This window comes from Lichenostomus cassidix, chromosome W (assembly GCF_008360975.1).
Source record: "Lichenostomus cassidix isolate B80296 chromosome W, HeHo_3.0, whole genome shotgun sequence".
In the NCBI taxonomy this organism is placed as follows: Eukaryota; Metazoa; Chordata; class Aves; order Passeriformes; family Meliphagidae; genus Lichenostomus; species Lichenostomus cassidix.
Window position 1 is genome coordinate 14358348 of NC_139510.1, and position 19192 is coordinate 14377539.

At 46.4% G+C, this 19192-nt stretch overlaps 1 protein-coding gene, 1 long non-coding RNA gene and 1 other non-coding gene across 3 annotated transcripts; 2 read left to right on the forward strand and 1 right to left on the reverse strand.

The window, feature by feature from the left end:
• Positions 1 to 10263: 10263 nt before the first annotated feature.
• Positions 10264 to 15798, reverse strand: LOC146425552 (uncharacterized). Its single transcript, XR_014846613.1, has 2 exons — positions 15726 to 15798; positions 10264 to 13861 (listed from the first exon to the last, which is right to left on the reverse strand). It is a non-coding gene; the product is annotated as an uncharacterized LOC146425552 (long non-coding RNA).
• LOC146425553 (large ribosomal subunit protein eL37) lies at positions 15778 to 18610 on the forward strand. The gene is made up of 4 exons (XM_085041706.1): positions 15778 to 15892; positions 16713 to 16848; positions 17136 to 17220; positions 18494 to 18610. Exons 1-4 carry the CDS (start codon positions 15890 to 15892, stop codon positions 18561 to 18563), a joined length of 294 nt encoding a protein of 97 aa, XP_084897832.1. The 5' UTR covers positions 15778 to 15889; the 3' UTR covers positions 18564 to 18610.
• LOC146425554 (small nucleolar RNA SNORD72) lies at positions 18312 to 18392 on the forward strand. The gene has a single exon (XR_014846655.1). It is a non-coding gene; the product is annotated as a small nucleolar RNA SNORD72 (small nucleolar RNA).
• Positions 18611 to 19192: the final 582 nt, after the last annotated feature.

A 19192-nucleotide genomic window follows, 5' to 3' on the forward strand; every position in this document is an offset into this window, starting at 1 on the left:
GAGATGGCTGAACACCTGCCTGCTCATGGAAAGGGGTGAATTAATTCCTTGTTTTGCTTTGCTTGTGTGTGTGGCTTTTCCTTTCCATATTAAACTGTCTTTATCTCAATCCATGGGTTTTCTAGCTTTTACCCTTCCGATTTTCACTCTCATCCCACTGATGGGGGAGTGAGCGAGTGGCTGTGTGGAGCTTGGTTGCTGGCTGGGGTTAAACCACGACAGCTGGTGAGAAAGGGGTAATCAATAGGTAACTCAAGTTAACTATTGAGAGACAGAATATGTGAATTCTAAAACCTAGAAAACAGGATTCCCTTAATCTTGTCAAGATAAGAGGGACAATAATCTGTTTGAAGCCAGCACAGAAACCGTTGAATCATCCCACAAAGGACTGTGCATGCTCCAGAGAGAAAGGTGAAAAGTGCATTGTGATGAAGACTACTAAATTGTCATCATGAAAAGATCCCCAAAGACCACCAGGACACACAGCGCACATGTGCCACACATGCTAATGATATTAATGACTTCCGAGAAATGATTTGTATAACCACTCCTATTCTGGGGAATGTGATGAATATTCATGAATTTTACACATAATATTGTGTTGTTGGAGGTGCCAAGTGTGTGTGTTTGGAGGAGTGAATTCCCCACACCTGGCGCGCTGAATAAAGCGAATACCCACTCCTCTGACTTTGTCTCTGAAGTGTCTCTGGGCCCACTTGGGGCTAATCAAACTGGCACCCCCAGAGGGGACCCTAACTCTGCTCGGCTGCCGGATCCAGGGGTAATCAGACCTCCCAGTCACAACCCTGAATTTTTAGGGAGAGCTCAGCTGTCCTTTGGCTCACGGCAGGGGTAGACCAAGGACCATCTGCACCAAATTAAGGTATTTGCTATTAAAAAAAAAAAACAAAAAAAAACCCTGCAAGTCTGGGGTACAAGTCCCCGAGGGTGGGTTGAGACTGCATCTCCCAAAGTTAGTCCTGGGCAAGGGGTTGGACCCCTAAGGGTTGGACACCACTGTCAGGAACCTTTAAGGGGTTGGACCCCCAGGGGTTGGATCCCGCTGTAGTGCACCATGATACTGCTACTCTTGTTCTGTCTGTCATTATTTTGTTACTGTGTGAGAGAACAAATGAGACGTGTCCTAAACACGAAGCGAGTGTGGAGCTCTATCTGCAGTTCCGTTATGTGGGGACAGAAACAGCCAGAGAAAAGCAAAGTGATTGGCAAAGAGTGAATGAGTATAAATCATATATAAACTTTTGGTTTGGATTTTTTCTTTAAATGTGTCTGCGTGTACTGTGTGTGCAAATTACCTGTGTTAATTTGTATTTTGCCGGCATATAAATCCATGCGGGGATGCCTGTGAGATAAAAGTAACTTGTTGAGTGTTTGTTGAAGGTTGGGGGGATGGAATTTTCTCCATCCCTGTTACTAGGGAACCAACGACCAGGTACTCAAGAACCATTGACTCTTTCTGTAAGAGACAAAGGATGGAGCTGCTGTGGCTGGGCGGGGTGAGGGAAGGAGTCATTCTGACTGTTGGGACCAGCACTTGCTGGCTGGACACTGGAGGCGATGGAGGGAAGCTGCTGCCTTTCTTCTGGCTGCAACCGCGGGACATCCGGCTGTGATCTGCCTTCTGTTCCTGGTTGGGTGACCTCTTGCTTGGAAAAGGGTGCGGGATCCCAACCCTTTTCCCCTGCCAGGAGCGTGCGCCTGCCCGGCTGGGGTTTTTTGCAACAACTGCAAAGGAGTCCGGCTGTCACTGGCCCCCGCCCTGCTTGTCGGAACGCACCGTGGCGTCTGCCATAACTGCGGAGTTCCTGTCACCTTTGCTGGCTAGCTCGGGTGAGCCAGCCCTGCTGCTCCAGCTCGCTGCTCCGAGCTCTCTGCTGCGCCTTATCCTGCCGTCCAACCTGCCTGCCATTACCAACCCTGACCTTGCGCCGCAGCGCCACCTGCAGCTGCTCGGGAGTCATTGCACCTGCCCTGCCCAGCTGGAAGCTCCATAGTGCCCCTGCTGGTTGTGACCGTGACTACACCAAACAGGAAAGTGCTTGGCAGCCCAGGGACATCTGCCACCAGGTTTCTGGTTTTTGTTTGTTGTTGCTATTCTTGTTGTTGCTTGTTTACTCTCTTATAGATACTAGTAAAGAACTGCTATTCCTTTCTTCATATCTTTGCCTGAAAGCCCTTGATTCCAAAGTTAAAATAATTCAGAGGGAAGGGGACTCACATTCTCTATTCTAAGGGAGGTTTCCACCTCTCTTAGCAGACACCTGTCTTTCAAACCAAGACAGTGTTGAAACATGTTTTGAATGCCTGTTGAATTTTTTGTGTGTATGTTGTTTCGCTGCGTGTGCTAATAGGTATCCCTTTAGGACTCCTGTGTGTGTGTAGTTGATATTTTTGAGTATATTTCTTCTGTGAATTGAAAAATAATCTAGATTTACAGAAAATTTAGTTTGTTACCAAGAGAGCAGAAACAGTCTATGATATGGGATTTAAAGAAGGATAATAGAAGTAAATCTCTAGAATATGGTTGTGTAGAATGTTGTAGTGGAATGAGCTGTCTGAGGAATGATCCCGTGGAAGAAGAGGTTGAATTTTTAATATCCCCTGGAAAAAGGGAAAGGGAGGCAGCATCTGGGGAGCCTCCCACAGCATGGGATGAAGAGGGAATGAGTGAGCATATGGAAGCTGAAGGGATGTTGAGTCTGGTAGCAAGTAGAACCTGAAGTGGAATAAAAGAAAGGAATGGAGAAAAGGAGGGGGGGTAATTCAAGCCCCACTTTGGGAAGCTACCAGGATGGAAGGGCCGGTGACTGTTAAAGTGCCGTTTTTTAGTAGCAGATTTGAGATCCTGGAAAGAGCTCGCAAAATCATATAGAGAAGATCTTGAAAAAGTAGCTAAAGTTTTTGAAACGTGACTTTGGACTGTCTGTTTGATTTTAGTGTGTGCCAATTGAGTATTGGTTTGGATGCTTTTTATGTGTGTTTGCTTAGCAGAGTCTTCAGGCAGCCAGAGGGGTTGCCTTAGAGGAGATGCAAATTGACGCGGCTGAGGGAAAGGGTGAATAATGTCTTCCCCTAAAAACCAAGCTCTGCCTGCTTGCAGAGAAGGTTTTGATTGGCCCAAAACATCAAAGTGTTTTTGACATCTAGGAGAAATTTGGACCCCTCAGAAGCTGTTGTAGTAGGCCTGGGGAGGTGTCTGAGGGGTGGGGTGTGGCACAAACATGGCTCTTGTGTGTCCTGAGTGCAAGTTCTGGAAGTTTTTACATCAAGTCCAGCAGAGCCAATCTCTGATGGCTCTGAGAGTGATGGACATGCTGCCGGCCAAGTTTGGGCCAATTGGAGGTGCTGGTTACGCCTCTGTGAAAACATATTTAAGATGTATTGGTTTGAAAACAAACCAGTGGGAGATCACAAGTCAAGATTGAAATTAAAAATAAGTGAAATAATACAAGGAAAAGCACTGACAAAGTCAGATACAACCTAACACCCTGTTAGGGTGGTAGTAGCAGTCCAACTGAAGTAGTCCAGTTGAAGCGGTGATCCTGTGAAGGTCTAGTCTCCAGCGGAAGATCCAGTGGTAGCTCTGGTCCTCTGGGAACCCAGTAGACAGGGCTAACTCAGGCAGTTCCAAGGCCAGGTTATATCCAGGTGGGAACACCTGGCTCCTCCCTCCTCGGCAGAGCATCCCACAATGGGATGAGATAAATCCATGAGTCACACGGTGGGTCCCTGATGGCCCATTGCCTGTCATGCAGGGTGGGTCATTAGCAGCTGGTAACAGCTAACCGATGGCCCATTGCCTGTCATCCAGAGTGGGTCATTAGCAGGTGATAGCAGCTAACGGCCCACAGCTGGTGGTAATAGAATACTTAAATACATCTATATTGCAACCTAGGACATTATCCACCCCTTATTCTATTACCATCTACAGAGTTCTCACTTAAGATAAGGTCTCCTTGTGGTACACAACAGGTTTCCCCATCTGCCTGCATCACCCACCAAGTATAACCAGGTCCTTGGGCAAAAACCACTCCACGGATGGGTTTGCCTTTGCCTGAGGTGGGACTAATCCAAACAGTCTTTCCTAAAAAACCTCTTATGTGTACCACAGGGACTTTATCTCCATCCACTGTGTGCAAAGGTTCGGACTCGGCAGGACCGGCTCGATTGATAGAACCCCTTGTGTTAACCATCCAGGTGGCCTTTGCCAAGTTCAGTTCCCAATTTTTGAAGGTTCCCCCGCCAAGTGCCTTCAAAGTTGTCTTAAGTAGTCCGTTGCACTGTTCAACTTTCCCGGCAGCTGGTGCGTGATAGGGGATGTGGTATATCCATTCAATTCCGTGTTCTCTAGCCCAGGTGCTTATGAGGCCATTCTTGAAATGGGTTCCATTGTCAGACTCGATTCTCTCAGGGGTACCATGTCTCCACAGGACTTGCTTTTCCAGGCCCAAGATGGTGTTCCGGGCAGTAGCATGAGGCACAGGGTAGGTCTCTAACCATCCCGTGGTTGCTTCCACCATGGTCAACACGTAGTGCTTTCCTTGGCGGGTTTGGGGAAGTGTGATGTAGTCAACTTGCCATACTTCCCCATACCTGTACTTTGACCATCGTCCACCATACCACAGAGGCTTCACCCGCTTGGCCTGTTTGATTGCAGTGCAAGTCTCACAGCTGTGGATGACCTGTGAGATGTTGTCCATGGTCAAGTCCACCCCTCGGTCACGAGCCCACCTGTATGTCGCATCTCTCCCTTGATGACCAGAGGCATCATGGGCCCAATGAGCTAGAAATAATTCTCCTTTGTGCTGCCAGTCCAGATCCACCTGTGACACTTCCACCTTGGCAGCTCGGTCCACCTGCTCATTGTTACGATGCTCTTCATTAGCCCGACTCTTAGGTACATGTGCATCCACGTGTCGAACTTTCACGGTCAGCTTTTCTGCCCGGGCGGCGATGTCCTGCCAAATCTCAGCGGCCCAAATGGGTTTTCCTCTGCGCTGCCAGTTAGCCTTTCTCCAGCGATCTAACCATCCCCATAGCGCGTTGGCTACCATCCAGGAGTCAGTGTAGAGATAGAGCCTTGGCCATTTCTCTCGTTCGGCAATATCCAAAGCCAGTTGGATGGCTTTAAGCTCTGCGACCTGACTTGATCCACCTTGTCCCTCGGTAGCCTGTACAGCTTGTCGTGTGGGGCTCCACACTGCAGCTTTCCATTTCCGATCTGCGCCTACAATTCGGCAGGACCCATCGGTGAAGAGGGCATAGCGTCTTTCACTCTCCGGCAGCTCGTTATACGGGGGTGCTTCCTCGGCACGTGCTACTTTCTCCTCTGCTTCTTCTGAAGATAATTTAAAAGTCTCACCTTCAGGCCAGTTTGTTATGATTTCCAGAATCCCAGGGCGATTCGGGTTTCCAATACGGGCGCGCTGCGTGATGAGGGCAATCCATTTGCTCCACGTGGCATCAGTGGCATGGTGGGTAGAGGGAACCCTTCCCTTGAACATCCACCCCAGCACTGGCAGTCGGGGTGCAAGGAGAAGTTGTGCTTCTGTGCCAATCACCTCTGAGGCGGCTTGGACTCCTTCGTAAGCTGCCAAGATTTCTTTCTCGGTGGGAGTGTAGTTGACTTCAGACCCTCTGTAACTTCAGCTCCAGAATCCCAGTGGTCGACCTCGGGTCTCACCAGGCACTTTCTGCCAAAGGCTCCAGGACAGACCATGGCTCCCGGCTGCAGAGTAAAGCACATTCTTTACCTCTGGTCCTGTCCTGACTGGGCCAAGGGCTACCGCATGAGCGATCTCCTGTTTGATCTGGGTGAAGGCTTGCTGCTGTTCAGGGCCCCAGTGGAAATCATTCTTCTTGCGGGTTATGAGGTAGAGAGGACTCACGATCTGGCTGTACTCAGGGATATGCATTCTCCAAAAGCCTATGGCGCCTAGGAAAGCTTGCGTCTCCTTCTTGTTGGTTGGTGGAGACATCGCGATGATCTTATTGATGACCTCAGAAGGAATCTGACGCCGTCCGTCTTGCCACTTTACTCCCAGGAACTGGATCTCTCGGGCGGGTCCCTTGACTTTACTCTTGTTGATGGCAAAACCGGCTTCCAGGAGAATTCTGATGATTTTCTCTCCTTTCCCAAATACTTCCGTTGCTGTGTCCCCCCACACAATGATGTCATCAATATACTGCAGATGTTCTGGAGCCTCAACCTTTTCCAGTGCAGCCTGGATCAGTCCATGGCAGATGGTGGGACTGTGCTTCCACCCCTGGGGCAGTCGGTTCCATGTGTACTGCACACCTCTCCAGGTGAAAGCAAACTGAGGCCTGCACTCTGCTGCCAGAGGAATGGAGAAAAATGCATTGGCAATATCAATGGTCGCATACCACTTTGCTGCCTTGGATTCCAGCTCATACTGAAGTTCCAACATGTCCGGTACAGCAGCACTCAGTGGTGGTGTGACTTCATTCAGGCCACGGTAATCCACCGTCAGTCTCCATTCTTCACTGGACTTACGCACCGGCCATATAGGGCTGTTAAAGGGTGAGTGAGCCTTGCTGACCAGCCCTTGGCTCTCCAGATCCCGAATCATCTTATGGATGGGGGCCACAGAGTCTCGGTCAGTGCGGTATTGCCGGCGATGCACTGTTGCTGTAGCAATTGGTACCCGCTGTTCTTCAATTCTCAGTAGTCCTACAGCAGACGGGTTATCTGAGAGACCAGGCAGGCTATTCAGTTGTCTTATGTCTTCTGTCTCTACGGCTGCTATCCCCAAAGCCCAGCGATGTCCCTTCGGGTCCTTGAAATATCCACTCCTGAGATAATCTATGCCGAGGATGCATGGGGCGTCTGGACCAGTCACAATGGGGTGTTTCTGCCACTCATTCCCAGTTAAACTCACTTCAGCTTCCAGTACAGTCAGCTGCTGGGATCCTCCTGTCACCCCAGAAATAGAAATGGATTCGGTCCCCACATACCTGGATGGCATCAGGGTGCACTGAGCGCCGGTGTCAACTAAAGCCGTGTATCTTTGTGGGTCAGACGTGCCAGGCCATCGGATCCACACAGTCCAATAGATCCGATTATCCCTTTCCTCTACCTGGCTAGAGGCAGGGCTCCTCTAATCCTGTTTTTGGTGCACGATGTTCTTCTGTAAATGTGTTCCTGAGGTTCCTTCAAGAGGATCAGTCATATTATCATTTCCATTCTGTCGGGGGTTCTGTCCACAAGAGACTGGGGCAGTGTTATACCTAGATGAGCTTCTTGAGGTGGATGTTTCTGTTTTCAATTCACGTACCCGGGCTGCTAAGGTGGAGGTGGGTTTCCTATCCCACTTCCTCATGTCTTCCCCATGCTCTTGAAGGAAAAACCAGAGGTCACGTCGTGGAGTTTGTTTTCTTTTCCTGACTGGAGTACGTCTGCTCCTGATGGCAGAGACTCGGGTTGGTTTTGGTGTGGCATGGAAAAATCTTTCTGTGAGCTCTTTCCTTAGTTTCTGATGGCTCTCTTCAATCAATCTCCGGACTTGCTCTGCCAGGTTTGTTTCTACCGATGAGACCTGGGTGCGTAGTGGGGCGGTGACAGTGTCCTCATAAATTCTCAGTTTGTTTGCTAACACGCCCACCTGGTCTTCGCCTTCCCTCCACTGCAATGTTGCCAGGTAACGAGAGTATATCTCTGGTCCGAGCCGCGCGAACCTTAGCCACATTTGTGAAGTGCACCGGACATTATCTGGGCTCTTGGGGAATCTCTCGTTGTCTGAGAAAATGATCTCTAGCACGGCCAATTCCCTCAGGCATCGGATACCTTGTTCTATTGTGTTCCATTTCCTTTGGTGCATCTGGAGGTCTTCTTTGCACTGGTATCTGTCCCGTACACTCAGCAGCAATCGCCGCCAGAGGCTGAGAGTTTCCTGGGTTTTCCCAATCCCTTGGTCAATGACCACATCCTGAGACAGGGATCCCAGTTGTCTGGCCTCACTTCCATCCAGAATGGTGTCATTAGCTGCGGCGTCCCAGATACGGAGCAGCCAGGTCAAGATGGACTCATTCGCCTGCCGGGTGAATTCCCTCCGTAGGTCACGCAGCTCCCCCAGGGATAGAGAGCGAGTGATGATCTCTGGCTCTGTCTCTTCTGCTTGGTGAGATGGTCCTGCCGCATCCTCATCAGTCGCTGTGTGGACTGACTTGCTCTTGGATTTCTTTTTCTGGACGGGGGCAACTGCTACTGGCTTTGGCTGTTCTGATTCGGCAATGGTCTGTGTTGAGACATTGACTGCTCCTTTGGTTCTTTTCCTCTTGCCTGCTGACTTGTTTCTTTTCTCCTCCTCTTCGAGAAGACGCTGTACAACACCAAGTATTGTTCTGTTTCTCAGCATGAGGTACACTGTGCTGGTCGCAGAGAAGAAAGAAAACAGAACTAACAGGAAGATTATGCCATCCTTAGCATCCAGAGAGAACTCAATATTGTCAAAGACGGCTGTGCCTGGCCTGAAATGCTGGAAGAAACCACTCTCTCCTCCTAGCCCCAGAGGGTGGGTGCGATTGCTGAGGAGGTCCCAGACGTAGCAGCTCAGGTTAGGCCAGGCAGACAAAGTCGAGTATATATAATGAATGGCATTCACCGACTCACAGGTTACCAACCAATAGGCATAATAAACCAAAAGAGCAATTCTCATGCCATTCCCTGGTCGCAACAGGAGCAATACGATGGGCAGATAGTTTCCCATTTGAGGAAAAATATAGAGAGTGAGATACAGTACCCATATAGATAAGCTGAGCATCATGGTGGTAGGATTTCTGAGTTTCCCCAGGTCATGCCCCACATTGGGCGCCAAAATATGTATTGGTTTTGAAACAAACCAGTGGGAGATCACAAGTCAAGATTGAAAGTAAAAATAAGTGAAATAATACCAGGAAAAGCACTGACAAAGTCAGATACAACCTGACATCCTGTTAGGGTGGTGGTAGCAGTCCAACTGAAGTAGTTCAGTTCAAGCGGTGATCCTGTGAAGATCTGGTCTCCAGCTGAAGGTCCAGTGGTAGTTCTTGTCCTCTGGGAACCCAGTAGACAGGGCTAGCTCAGGCAGTTCCAAGGCCAGGTTATATCCAGGTGGGAACACCTGGCTCCTCCCTCCTCGGCAGAGCATCCCACAATGGGATGAGATAAATCCATGAGTCACACGGTGGGTCCCTGATGGCCCATTGCCTGTCATGCGGGGTGGGTCATTAGCAGCTGGTAACAGCTAACCGATGGCCCATTGCCTGTCATCCGGAGTGGGTCATTAGCAGGTGATAGCAGCTAACGGCCCACAGCTGGTGGTAATAGAATACTTAACTATATCTATATTGCAACCTAGGACAAAGAAAAATTCAAAACAAAGCAGGCGCACACTTCTTTCACTTTGTAGTTGGAGGAGGAGGAGGTGGAAGTGAAAATATGTGAGGGAGAACAGCATGGAGATTGCCAAGGTCAGTGAAAAAGGGGGGAGAAAGAGGTGCTCCAGTGCTTTCGGCACCGGAGCTGAAACTTTCTGCTAGCCGTGGTGGAAGCTATGGGGGGAGCAAGAAGTTTCTCCTGCAGCCCATGGAGTCCATAAGGATGCAGAAATCCACCCACAGCTCACTCCAGAGGAGCAGGTGGATGCCTGGAAAAGACTGTGAACCAGTGGGAGTCTCATCTAAGAGTTAAAACTGCAAAAGGCCTTGACTGGCAGAGAAAGGCCTTGCTCCTGGTATGGAAGCAGCCTGGCCTCAGCTCAGGAGAGTCTGCACAGCACCTTATGGACAAAAGAACTCATGTTGCAGCAGAAATCGGGCGGGATGTTGCTCATGAGATTGGACCCACGCCAAAGAAGTTCCCAGAGGACTGTCTCTCGTGGGAAGGACCCCTGGCTAAGTAGAGAACCTCTTTTCCTGATTGGACTGACCAGAGGACCCCTCAACCTGCCCCCTGTCTGTGTTGCTGGTTTGGAAAGAAGGAGGGGGGGTGAGTGCAGAGACTGCTTCTTAAGAGGGTGGGGGTGAGAGCAGAAAACTGTCTGGAGAGAGAGAGAGAAACAAGTAGAAATAAAGAGTATTTGTAGTAGAAGAATTGTGGTGATGAGTAAATTTGAGAATCTGCTCTGTGGACTGAAAAGAGACCCCACACCCTGCCCCCCCCCTCCCCACCCGGCTTGTTGACTGTAAAGGAGGAAAGGGGGTGAATACTATAGGTTCATAAGAGGGAGGGGGGAGTGAACAAAAACTGTATGAAAAGTTTATTTTTGCCTGCATTTATCCTCCAACTCTGTTAGGTAATTAAACACTTTTTGCAACTTCAAGCTTGGAGCCTGGTTGCCCTCTTTTCGTGCGTCCTCCTGGCCATGTCCTTATCTCAAACCCATGACAGTGTTGCAAAATAAAACTAGCTAGCAGAAAAGGTAAGAATTTTCAAAGGGGGGTGAAAGAAGCAGGAATTCATCCTTCTCCCGACTCTAACATGTGTTATCACTGTGTAGGTTTGTTTTAATATCATTAACAACTTTGAATGTTCAAGTGTATCCTCATCAGATAAAAAGCTAAGTGTATCCAGACGTGAGACAAGGAGCCACTCAAGACACAGAAGCAAAAAGAACTGCTGACTACCCTTGCAACTGTGAGATCTACGGCCAGACTCCTCTCTTATGTGAATAAAATTAACTCCAGACAAAGAGGAACATGAAAGAACGATATTGGACAATATAATAAACAGTAAATCTGTTAAAAGCTGTAACAAAATACAAAAATTCCAAAATGAAACGCATTAAATGGTTTACTCTTTTGTATTTCCAGAACAGTGTTACCCACAGTGTTGTTCCTGGATTGGAAATCAAGGAAAATTGGATATTCCACTGATTAAAATCAATATAGAAAGAGAGAACTGCCCCATCCGGGTCCGTCAGTACCCTATTTCTATAGAGGGGAGGAGAGGCTTACTACCTGTGTCAGGAACTTATCAAGGATGGAATCCTAGAACCCTGTATGTCCCCCCATAACACCCCAATGTTAGCAGTCAAGAAACCAGATGGGACATACAGACTGGTCCAAGACCTGAGAGAGGTCAATAAACAAACTTTAACCCGGTATCCAGTAGTGCCAAACCCGTATACACTCTTGAGCAAGGTGTCCCCTCAACATCGGTGGTTCAGTGTGGTGGACCTTAATGATGCTTTTTGGGCTTGTCCCCTGGCGAAAGAAAGCAGAGATATCTTTGCATTTGAATGGGAAGATCCAGAGACTGGGAGGAAACAACAATTGAAATGGACTAGATTGCCGCAGGGGTTCACTGAATCACCAAACCTCTTTGGGCAAGCTTTGGAAGAATTATTACAGTCCTTCCCCATTTCCCTGGAGACGAAAATGCTTCAATATGTAGATGACCTATTGGTATCAGGGGAGGATGAAGGGTCAGTTAGAGAGACCACCATACAATTGCTGAACTTTTTGGGTAAAAATGGGTTAAGAGTATCCAAAAAGAAATTACAATTTATGGGACAGGAGGTGAAATATCTGGAGCATATACTTGGAAATGGAAGTCGTAGATTAAGTCCAGAGTGGGTGACTGGAATCCTTTCCCTTCCCCCTCCAAGAACCAAAAGGGAAATCAGAAAGTTGTTGGGACTAATTGGATACTGTAGACTGTGGATTGACAGGTACACGCAGGCAGTAAAATTTCTATATGAGAAATTAATGGAAAGAAACCTACCAATTTGGACTGAACAGGATGAAAACAAGTTAAGTGAACTAAAATCCAAGTTAATCTCTGCACCGGTCCTAAGTTTACCATCTCTAGAGAAATCCTTCGAGCTATATGTAAATGTGGAAAGCGGAATTGCATATGGGATCTTGGCCCAAGACTGGGGTGGAATAAGAAAACCTGTGGCATTTTTATCCAAATTATTAGACCCAGCCACCCGAGGTTGGCCTACCTGTGTACAAGCCATAGCAGCAACGTCAGTATTGGTGGAAGAAAGTAATCTACTAACTTTTGGGGGGAAGCTAATTGTACACACTCCGCATGCAGTAAGAAATGTTTTAAATCAAAAGGCAAGTAAATGGTTGACAGATGCCCGAATGTTAAAATATGAGGCAGTCTTAATACATACAGATAACTCTAACAACCAGCAAAAGTCTTTTAATCCAGCCCAGTTTCTGTATGGGGACCCCCAGGAGGATCTGACCCATGACTGTTTAGAAGTTGTAAATTACCAGACAAAGGTAAGGGAAGATTTGGTGGACCAGCCCCTTCTTGAAGGAAAAGAACTGTTCATAGATGGGTCCTCCAGATGCATACAAGGAAAAAGACACTCAGGATATGCAGTCATAGATGGAAACACCATGAAGGTAATAGAGAAAGGGAAATTACCATCCAACTGGTCTGCCCAATGCTGTGAGCTCTATGCTCTAAAGAGAGGTTTGGAATATCTGGTGCAAAAGACAGGGACCATTTACACTGACTCTAAATATGCTTTTGGAGTGGTACATGTGTTTGGTAAGATCTGGGAGGAAAGGGGGGTTATTGAATAGAAAAGGAAAAGGATTGGTCCATGAACAACTCATTTTGGAAATATTGGAAGCTTTGAAGGGACCAGAGGAAATTGCAGTGGTACACGTAAGGGGACATCAAAGAGGGACATCCGTGGAAATAAGGGGAAACAATCTGGCAGATAGAGAGGCTAAGGAAGCTGCTGTAAATGGAAGTAAAAGGGTTTTAATGGTTATAACATCAGATGTAGAAGAGTGGGAAACCCCAAAGTTTAGCGAGGCAGAGGAAAGGGAACTAATCAAAATAGGGGGTAACAAGGATGAGTATGGAAGGTGGAAACTATGTGATGGGAGACAACTTTTGAGTAAACCACTAGCTAGGAAAACTTTGGAAAATATACATCAGAAAACCCATTGGGGCACTCAAGCCTTATGTGACCATTTCCTGAGGGATTATGGGTGTATTGAAATTTATGGATTGGCAAAGAAGGTAACAGAGGGGTGTGTAATCTGCCAAAAGGTAAATAAAAAGATAATGAGGAAGACCATACCTGGAGGCCAGGAGTTAGCAGTAAAACCATTCCAGAGTATACAGGTGGACTTCACCGAACTCCCTCAGGTGCAAAGGTGGAAGTTTTTGCTAGTGATGGTGGATCATTTAACCCACTGAGTGGAGGCTATCCCAATGGCCAGGGCTACAGCAAATGTGGTGTGCAAAATCTTATTGGAACAAATTATCCCGAGGTATGAGATGGTAAACAGAATTGATTCGGACAAAGGGACACATTTTACCTCAAAAGTTTTACAAAAATTGTCTCAAAATTTGGGAATTGAATGGAAGCTGCACACTCTGTGGCATCCACAGAGCTCAGGATGGGTGGAAAGAATGAATCAGACCCTAAAAACAGCATTAACTAAATTGATGATGGAAACTCAAATGTCCTGGGTAAAATGTTTGCCACTAGCCCTATTAAGAATCAGAACACAAACTTGAGCTGACTTGGGAGTCTCCCTTTATGAGATGATATTTGAGTTACCCTTTTAACAGCACTACATGAGATAGCTACCTATGAAGGAGGGGAGGCTAGTGCTAGAAAGTACACCACCACCATAGCAAAAACTCTGGAGGGCCTTCAGTCTAAAGGGTTACTTCCCCAATCCACCCCCTTAGACTTTAAAATCCATAATATCCACCCGGGAGAATGGGTATTGGTAAAGGCTTGGAGAAAACAATCCTTAACTCCTCAATGGGAAGGTCCCTTCCAGGTGTTGCTGACTACAGAAGCCGCAATCCGAACCAAAGAAAAAGGATGGACCCACGCAAGCCACATTAAAGGCCCTGTGAAGGAACCAAAGGAGTGGACAGTAACAAGCACACCGGGAGATACAAAGTTAACTCTGAAAAGGAGACTCAAGTAACTACCAGGGCTGCTAACCTTTTATCAATTTTCTTGGGACTAGTAAAGTATAGTAAAGTGTTCTTTGGACTTGTAAGGACCTTTTTGGGAAATATCCTGCCTGCCTCCTCCCCCCCCCCATACTACACATACACTCACCTCTTAACAGCTCAAGCAATTGGATTATTAACAAAATTGCATCAATTGGGATGGCGGTAAGGGTGAGAAAGCACTACATCTGTTAAAGGGATTGAGAATTAACTCAACAAGAAGGTGCGGAGGGCAAGACTGGGTTGGGTATAGCATCTACTACAGTGAGTCAACTACTCTACCGTAGGCTGCAACCCCACAGGTATGGAGAGTGGAGAAGCATCCCATGCTGGACCTCTGCTAATCCTTCTGTGGCTATTAGTATGGATTCCTGCCACAAATGCAACCAGTCCCTTTATTCAGAGATGACCCAGGGATCTCTCCTTAGTACACATATTCATACAGACGAGTGCTTTGACTCATCTAAATTAGAGACCTGCACCGAAGATAGAAAGACCTATTGGATTGCTGAGAATCTGGGAACGGTTACACAACAGTTAAGAGGGGAGTGTCCAAAAGGGGAAGAGTGGGTATGTTCTGAACATAACCTTGGGGGAAGAATTATAGAGAGTGGGCAGCATTAAGAATCATGACTTAGAAGATATTTCCTGGGAGGCCCAGTTAATGTATGAATAAATTGAATTGATAATGATTACAAAAGCCAAATGTTGTAAGAAAAAAAGAGGAGGGATTTCTTATAAATGAAGTCATGGAGTTGGCTTTCCTAAAGGGTTATGAGGTATTTGTTACCTCTGCTAACTTGTTATGGCTAGATTTGTTGTGGCTAATTGTTAAACCTCTATTGATTTGTTATGGCTAATTGTTAAATGTTATGGTTAAGAAAGGGGAGAGAAGTGAGTGTTAATTAGCATAAGGGGAGAGCTGGGCAAGCAGCTAACCTATCAGAAGACCCTAAAAAGGATGAGCCAATGAGGACTGAAGACCACTAGCCCATCTGAGCACCTGAAGGAGACGGGATTAGGGGGTTATAAAAACTGTATCGTTGGTGACTAAGCACCCAGCACTGTTCCCTCTACTTTGTGGAATGAGTTTTTCGTTTTGTCTCCTGTTGACTTTTTTGTTAATAAATGCTTAAAATTTTACAATAGTGAGCTTTGTTTCTCACATGCATCTTCCCTGCAATAGTACCCATGCTGCTATTCACAGGTGCCTACAGCTCCACGTCAGGCTGCAGAATCAAGTCCTTGGGGGTCTCCAAAGACCACCTCAAAGATGAAGATCCCGGTAGTCTTCATCACAATGCACTTTTCACCTTTCTCTCTGGAACATGTGCAGTCCTTTAAGGGATGATTCAGCAGTTTCTGTGCTGCCTTCAAACAGATTCTTGTCCCTCTTATCTTGATAAGATAAAGGGAATCCTGTTTTTCTAGGTTTTAGAATTCACATAGTCTGTCTCTCAATAGCTAACTTGAGTTACCTATTGATTACCCCTTTCTCAAAACTCCTTCATCATTATTTCCAGGACCAGTCGCACCATGGCCTAGGACACATTGTGTCGCCCTAATAAGCAGCAGGTTTTGTATGATGTCACCGAGAAACTTTTGGGGTCTGGCCCCCGAGGGTCTCACCCACGACACCACGGCTTTCAGGGACCCTGTCTATCCCAGCAGTCCGGGCCCGGCGGGAAGGGGACATCACACGGAGGGGACTCCTGAGTACAACTTGAGGTGAAGCCAAAACAAAGAGAGCACTCACTTTTTGCCGAGCCGAGCCGGGCCAGGCCTACCCAGCCGGGCCACCGGACCGGATGCCTCCGCCATGCCCAACCGGACAGTCCCAGCGCGTCTACGGAAGCGCTTGCCGGACTAGAGCGGAAGCGGGGCGGGGCATAGCCTCTTTGGTGCTAACGCCCGGGGAAGATGGTGAGTGCTGGGGCCCGGGCGCGGCGGTATCTGTCATCATCCGCCGCCATCTGTCATCATCCGCCGCCCTGCCTGGCTCTGTGAAGCTGTGGGCCTCGTCTGGGGCGCGGGACGGCCCTGCGCCGTGCTGCGGCCGGGCTCGGCGGCGGGGCTGTGTTGCGGGGAGACGAGGCCGGGACCTGGGCCTGAAGGCCTGGTAGTGGGCCCTGTTCCTGACCTGTGTGGGGACGTGGGGTATCTCATCCTGGGCGAAGAGGCAGCGATGGGGTATGGGGCTGTGCTACCGCGGGATCTCCTTCGGGGTCCCCTCCGTGCTTGCTGCGGGCCTGGCCGGGCCAGCCCTCTTCCAGGGGATGAGGAAGCCTTTCAGATAACGTAGCAAGAGGGGTTTTGATTGGCAAAGCCTCTTATGAGTGTACGGTTGCTCTGTGAAAATAAATACCTTTCCTCAGGAAAAAACAATTTACTGTTTATCACCGATAAATTTGAGGGAGATGGGAAAGGAGTTGGAGATAACCACTCGGTGGCTTCATTTTATTTCAGCACTGGGCAAGGGGATAGGAATGGCAAAGAGAAGTGTAAGGAACTGATTTCTAAAAATGGAGGATACCTATAAAAGAAACTGAGTCGGTGTTTCAGAGTTCAGTGTGCCTCTGCCATGTTTATTGGACTTTGAGAATTTGAATTGTGAATTTGAGAATGTTTGAGAATTTAAAATGTGAATTTGAGAGTGTTTTTTAAAGAAGCCTATGTTTTGAGTTACATGATTTTTAAATGATAGTAATATTTACAATGTGAAATGTCTTGAAATATTTCTCAGACAAAGGGTACATCATCATTTGGTAAGCGCCGAAATAAGACACACACCTTGTGTCGTCGATGTGGGTCCAAGGCGTACCATCTTCAGAAATCTACCTGTGGGAAATGTGGTTACCCTGCTAAGCGTAAGAGAAAGTGTAAGTAACAGAGTTGAGTTAAAAAACTTGTGTTTCTTTGTTGTTTTCAATAATCTGTTTTTTTTCCAACCAAGAAAGAATACTGTATTATCTTGCAGTGTTTGGAGCTTTTTTTGAAATTATTACTGATTTAACTATATTTCCGCTAATGTGCAGTATTACTGCATAAAAATTTACTTAATTTATAATTGTTTTTTCTTCTGTCAGATTGAATAGTTGTGCTATTCAAACATACTGTGCAACTAATTATTTGGCGCAGATGAGTAACAGTAATTTCTGTGTTCTAGATAACTGGAGTGCAAAGGCTAAAAGACGCAACACCACTGGTACTGGTCGCATGAGGCACCTGAAAAGGGTCTACCGTCGATTCAGGTATGACATTTTATTACAAACTAGTGTAATCTGACATCTTTGATGGATTTCACTGAATTATAAAATTCATCATTCAAAGTTAACACTTATTTGGTATGCTTGATGAGGTATGGCACTTCTTTTAAAATATATTGTGGAAATAAATGATGTCTTATATCTTCAAAGGAAAATACTGCCAATTATAAAAAGCTCATTCATTGTTAAAACATAGGATGTATAGCAAATTCTGATGTTTCTGTTAATTGTAGATAGTACAGAACACAGAGGATATTGTAATAAAGCACTCACATTTGAAAATGTGTACTTTGTGTAGCATTAGCTCTTTTTGGGAGTCTGACATTAATGGTTGCACTGAAGTTGGACTTTTCTAAGAAACAATTCTTGAATGCATTCCAATCCCTTCTTGCCCACAAAAAAAGGATTTAAATACTTCAGTGGTTGCCCTTTAATTTGGAGTTCAATTAGTAAGTAACATCTGATTCTGAGTTACAGGTTTCTAGAATGTCTTATAAAGCTTTGAGTTCTACTTAAAAGGTACTGTACTGTTAAACTCGCTAAGAATTTCTTTTTGTGTGACCTCCATGTTCTAAACCACAGCTCTGTAACTTATGGCCTGATACACCAGAAAGATGGATGGGAAAACCCAAGCAATTCAAGAGTCTTCTTAAAAATGTAGATTATATTTAATAGTGAAAAGTAGGTCTTTTAAGTCCTGGACCTAGGTGTCTTTGTGGGATCCATTCATCTGGGGTTTTTTGGTAAGCACAATCTTTCCCAGAAGCATCCAGAAAATACCTTACAATGTGTAACTGCAGCCTGATTTCCACCAAGTGTTGCTGAAGTAGAAATGTCATATCCAAAAGCAAGCTTGGGGCCAATTTCTGTAAGAAATTGACTCGAACTTCAGTGCTAACAAATGTGAAATCTTTTGCCAAGCTGCTTAGTTGGAACATAAAGTAAGGCATGCCTTCAGTGGGTGTGTTGTATTGGATTCAGTCTTGCAGTGTTTACTCAGTTAATGAAATCTTCCTGTTTGAAGAAGGCATTTACTTCAGCAGAAGAGAAAGAAAACCATATTGCTTATTCCAAACAGTTTGTGAATTATGTTTCTTAAGAAAAATGTCTGAACATATGAACTCCATAGTGACTTCAGTGCATTACTGAGAGAAGCTGAAAAAAGCTGGTGAACCTGATCTGAAACGTTACTTCTGAGAAAATAACTTGGAGCAGAAGTCAACCTTTCAAAAAATAGTAACCATATTTCTACTTTTAGGAATGGATTTCGTGAGGGAACCATGCCAAAGCCCAAGAGAGCAGCAGTTGCAGCCTCCAGTTCATCATAAAGATACATGTATTTGTTAAAATAAATTGTCTTATCCAGAAAATGTCATCTTTTGTACATGTTTTACTTCAGTGAAACATGGTATATTGTGTCTGGCTGAGCTGGAGTTCATTGCCCCACAGCAGCCCTCCCATTGCTGTGCTTTGCATTGGGAGCTGGAAAGGTGCTGATAACACACCAGTGTTTTGGCTGCTGCGGAACAGCGCTGGCACAGCATCAGCACTGTCTCTCCAATATTCCCCCCTTCCCCCCATCAAGGGGCTGGTAGTGGGCAAGATCCTGGAAGGGGACACAACCAGGCCAGTTCACCCAAATTAACCCAAGGGATATTCCATACCATATGACATCAGCTCAAATATAAAAGCTTAAGGGAGGGAGGAGGAACGGGAGGTATTCGTTATTTTACAGTGTTTGCCTTCCAGAGCAACTGCTCCGCGTGCTGAAGCCCTATTTCCCAGGAAGTGTCTGAACATCACTCACCAATGAAAAGTAGAGAATTAACCTTTTTTTTTCTCTTTGCTCATGTGTACGCAAACTTTTGCTTTTGCTTTAGTAAACTGCCTTATCTCAACCTACTAGTTGTTTTCCATCTTGTTTTCCCTCCCATCCAGCTGGGAAGGGGAGCAATAG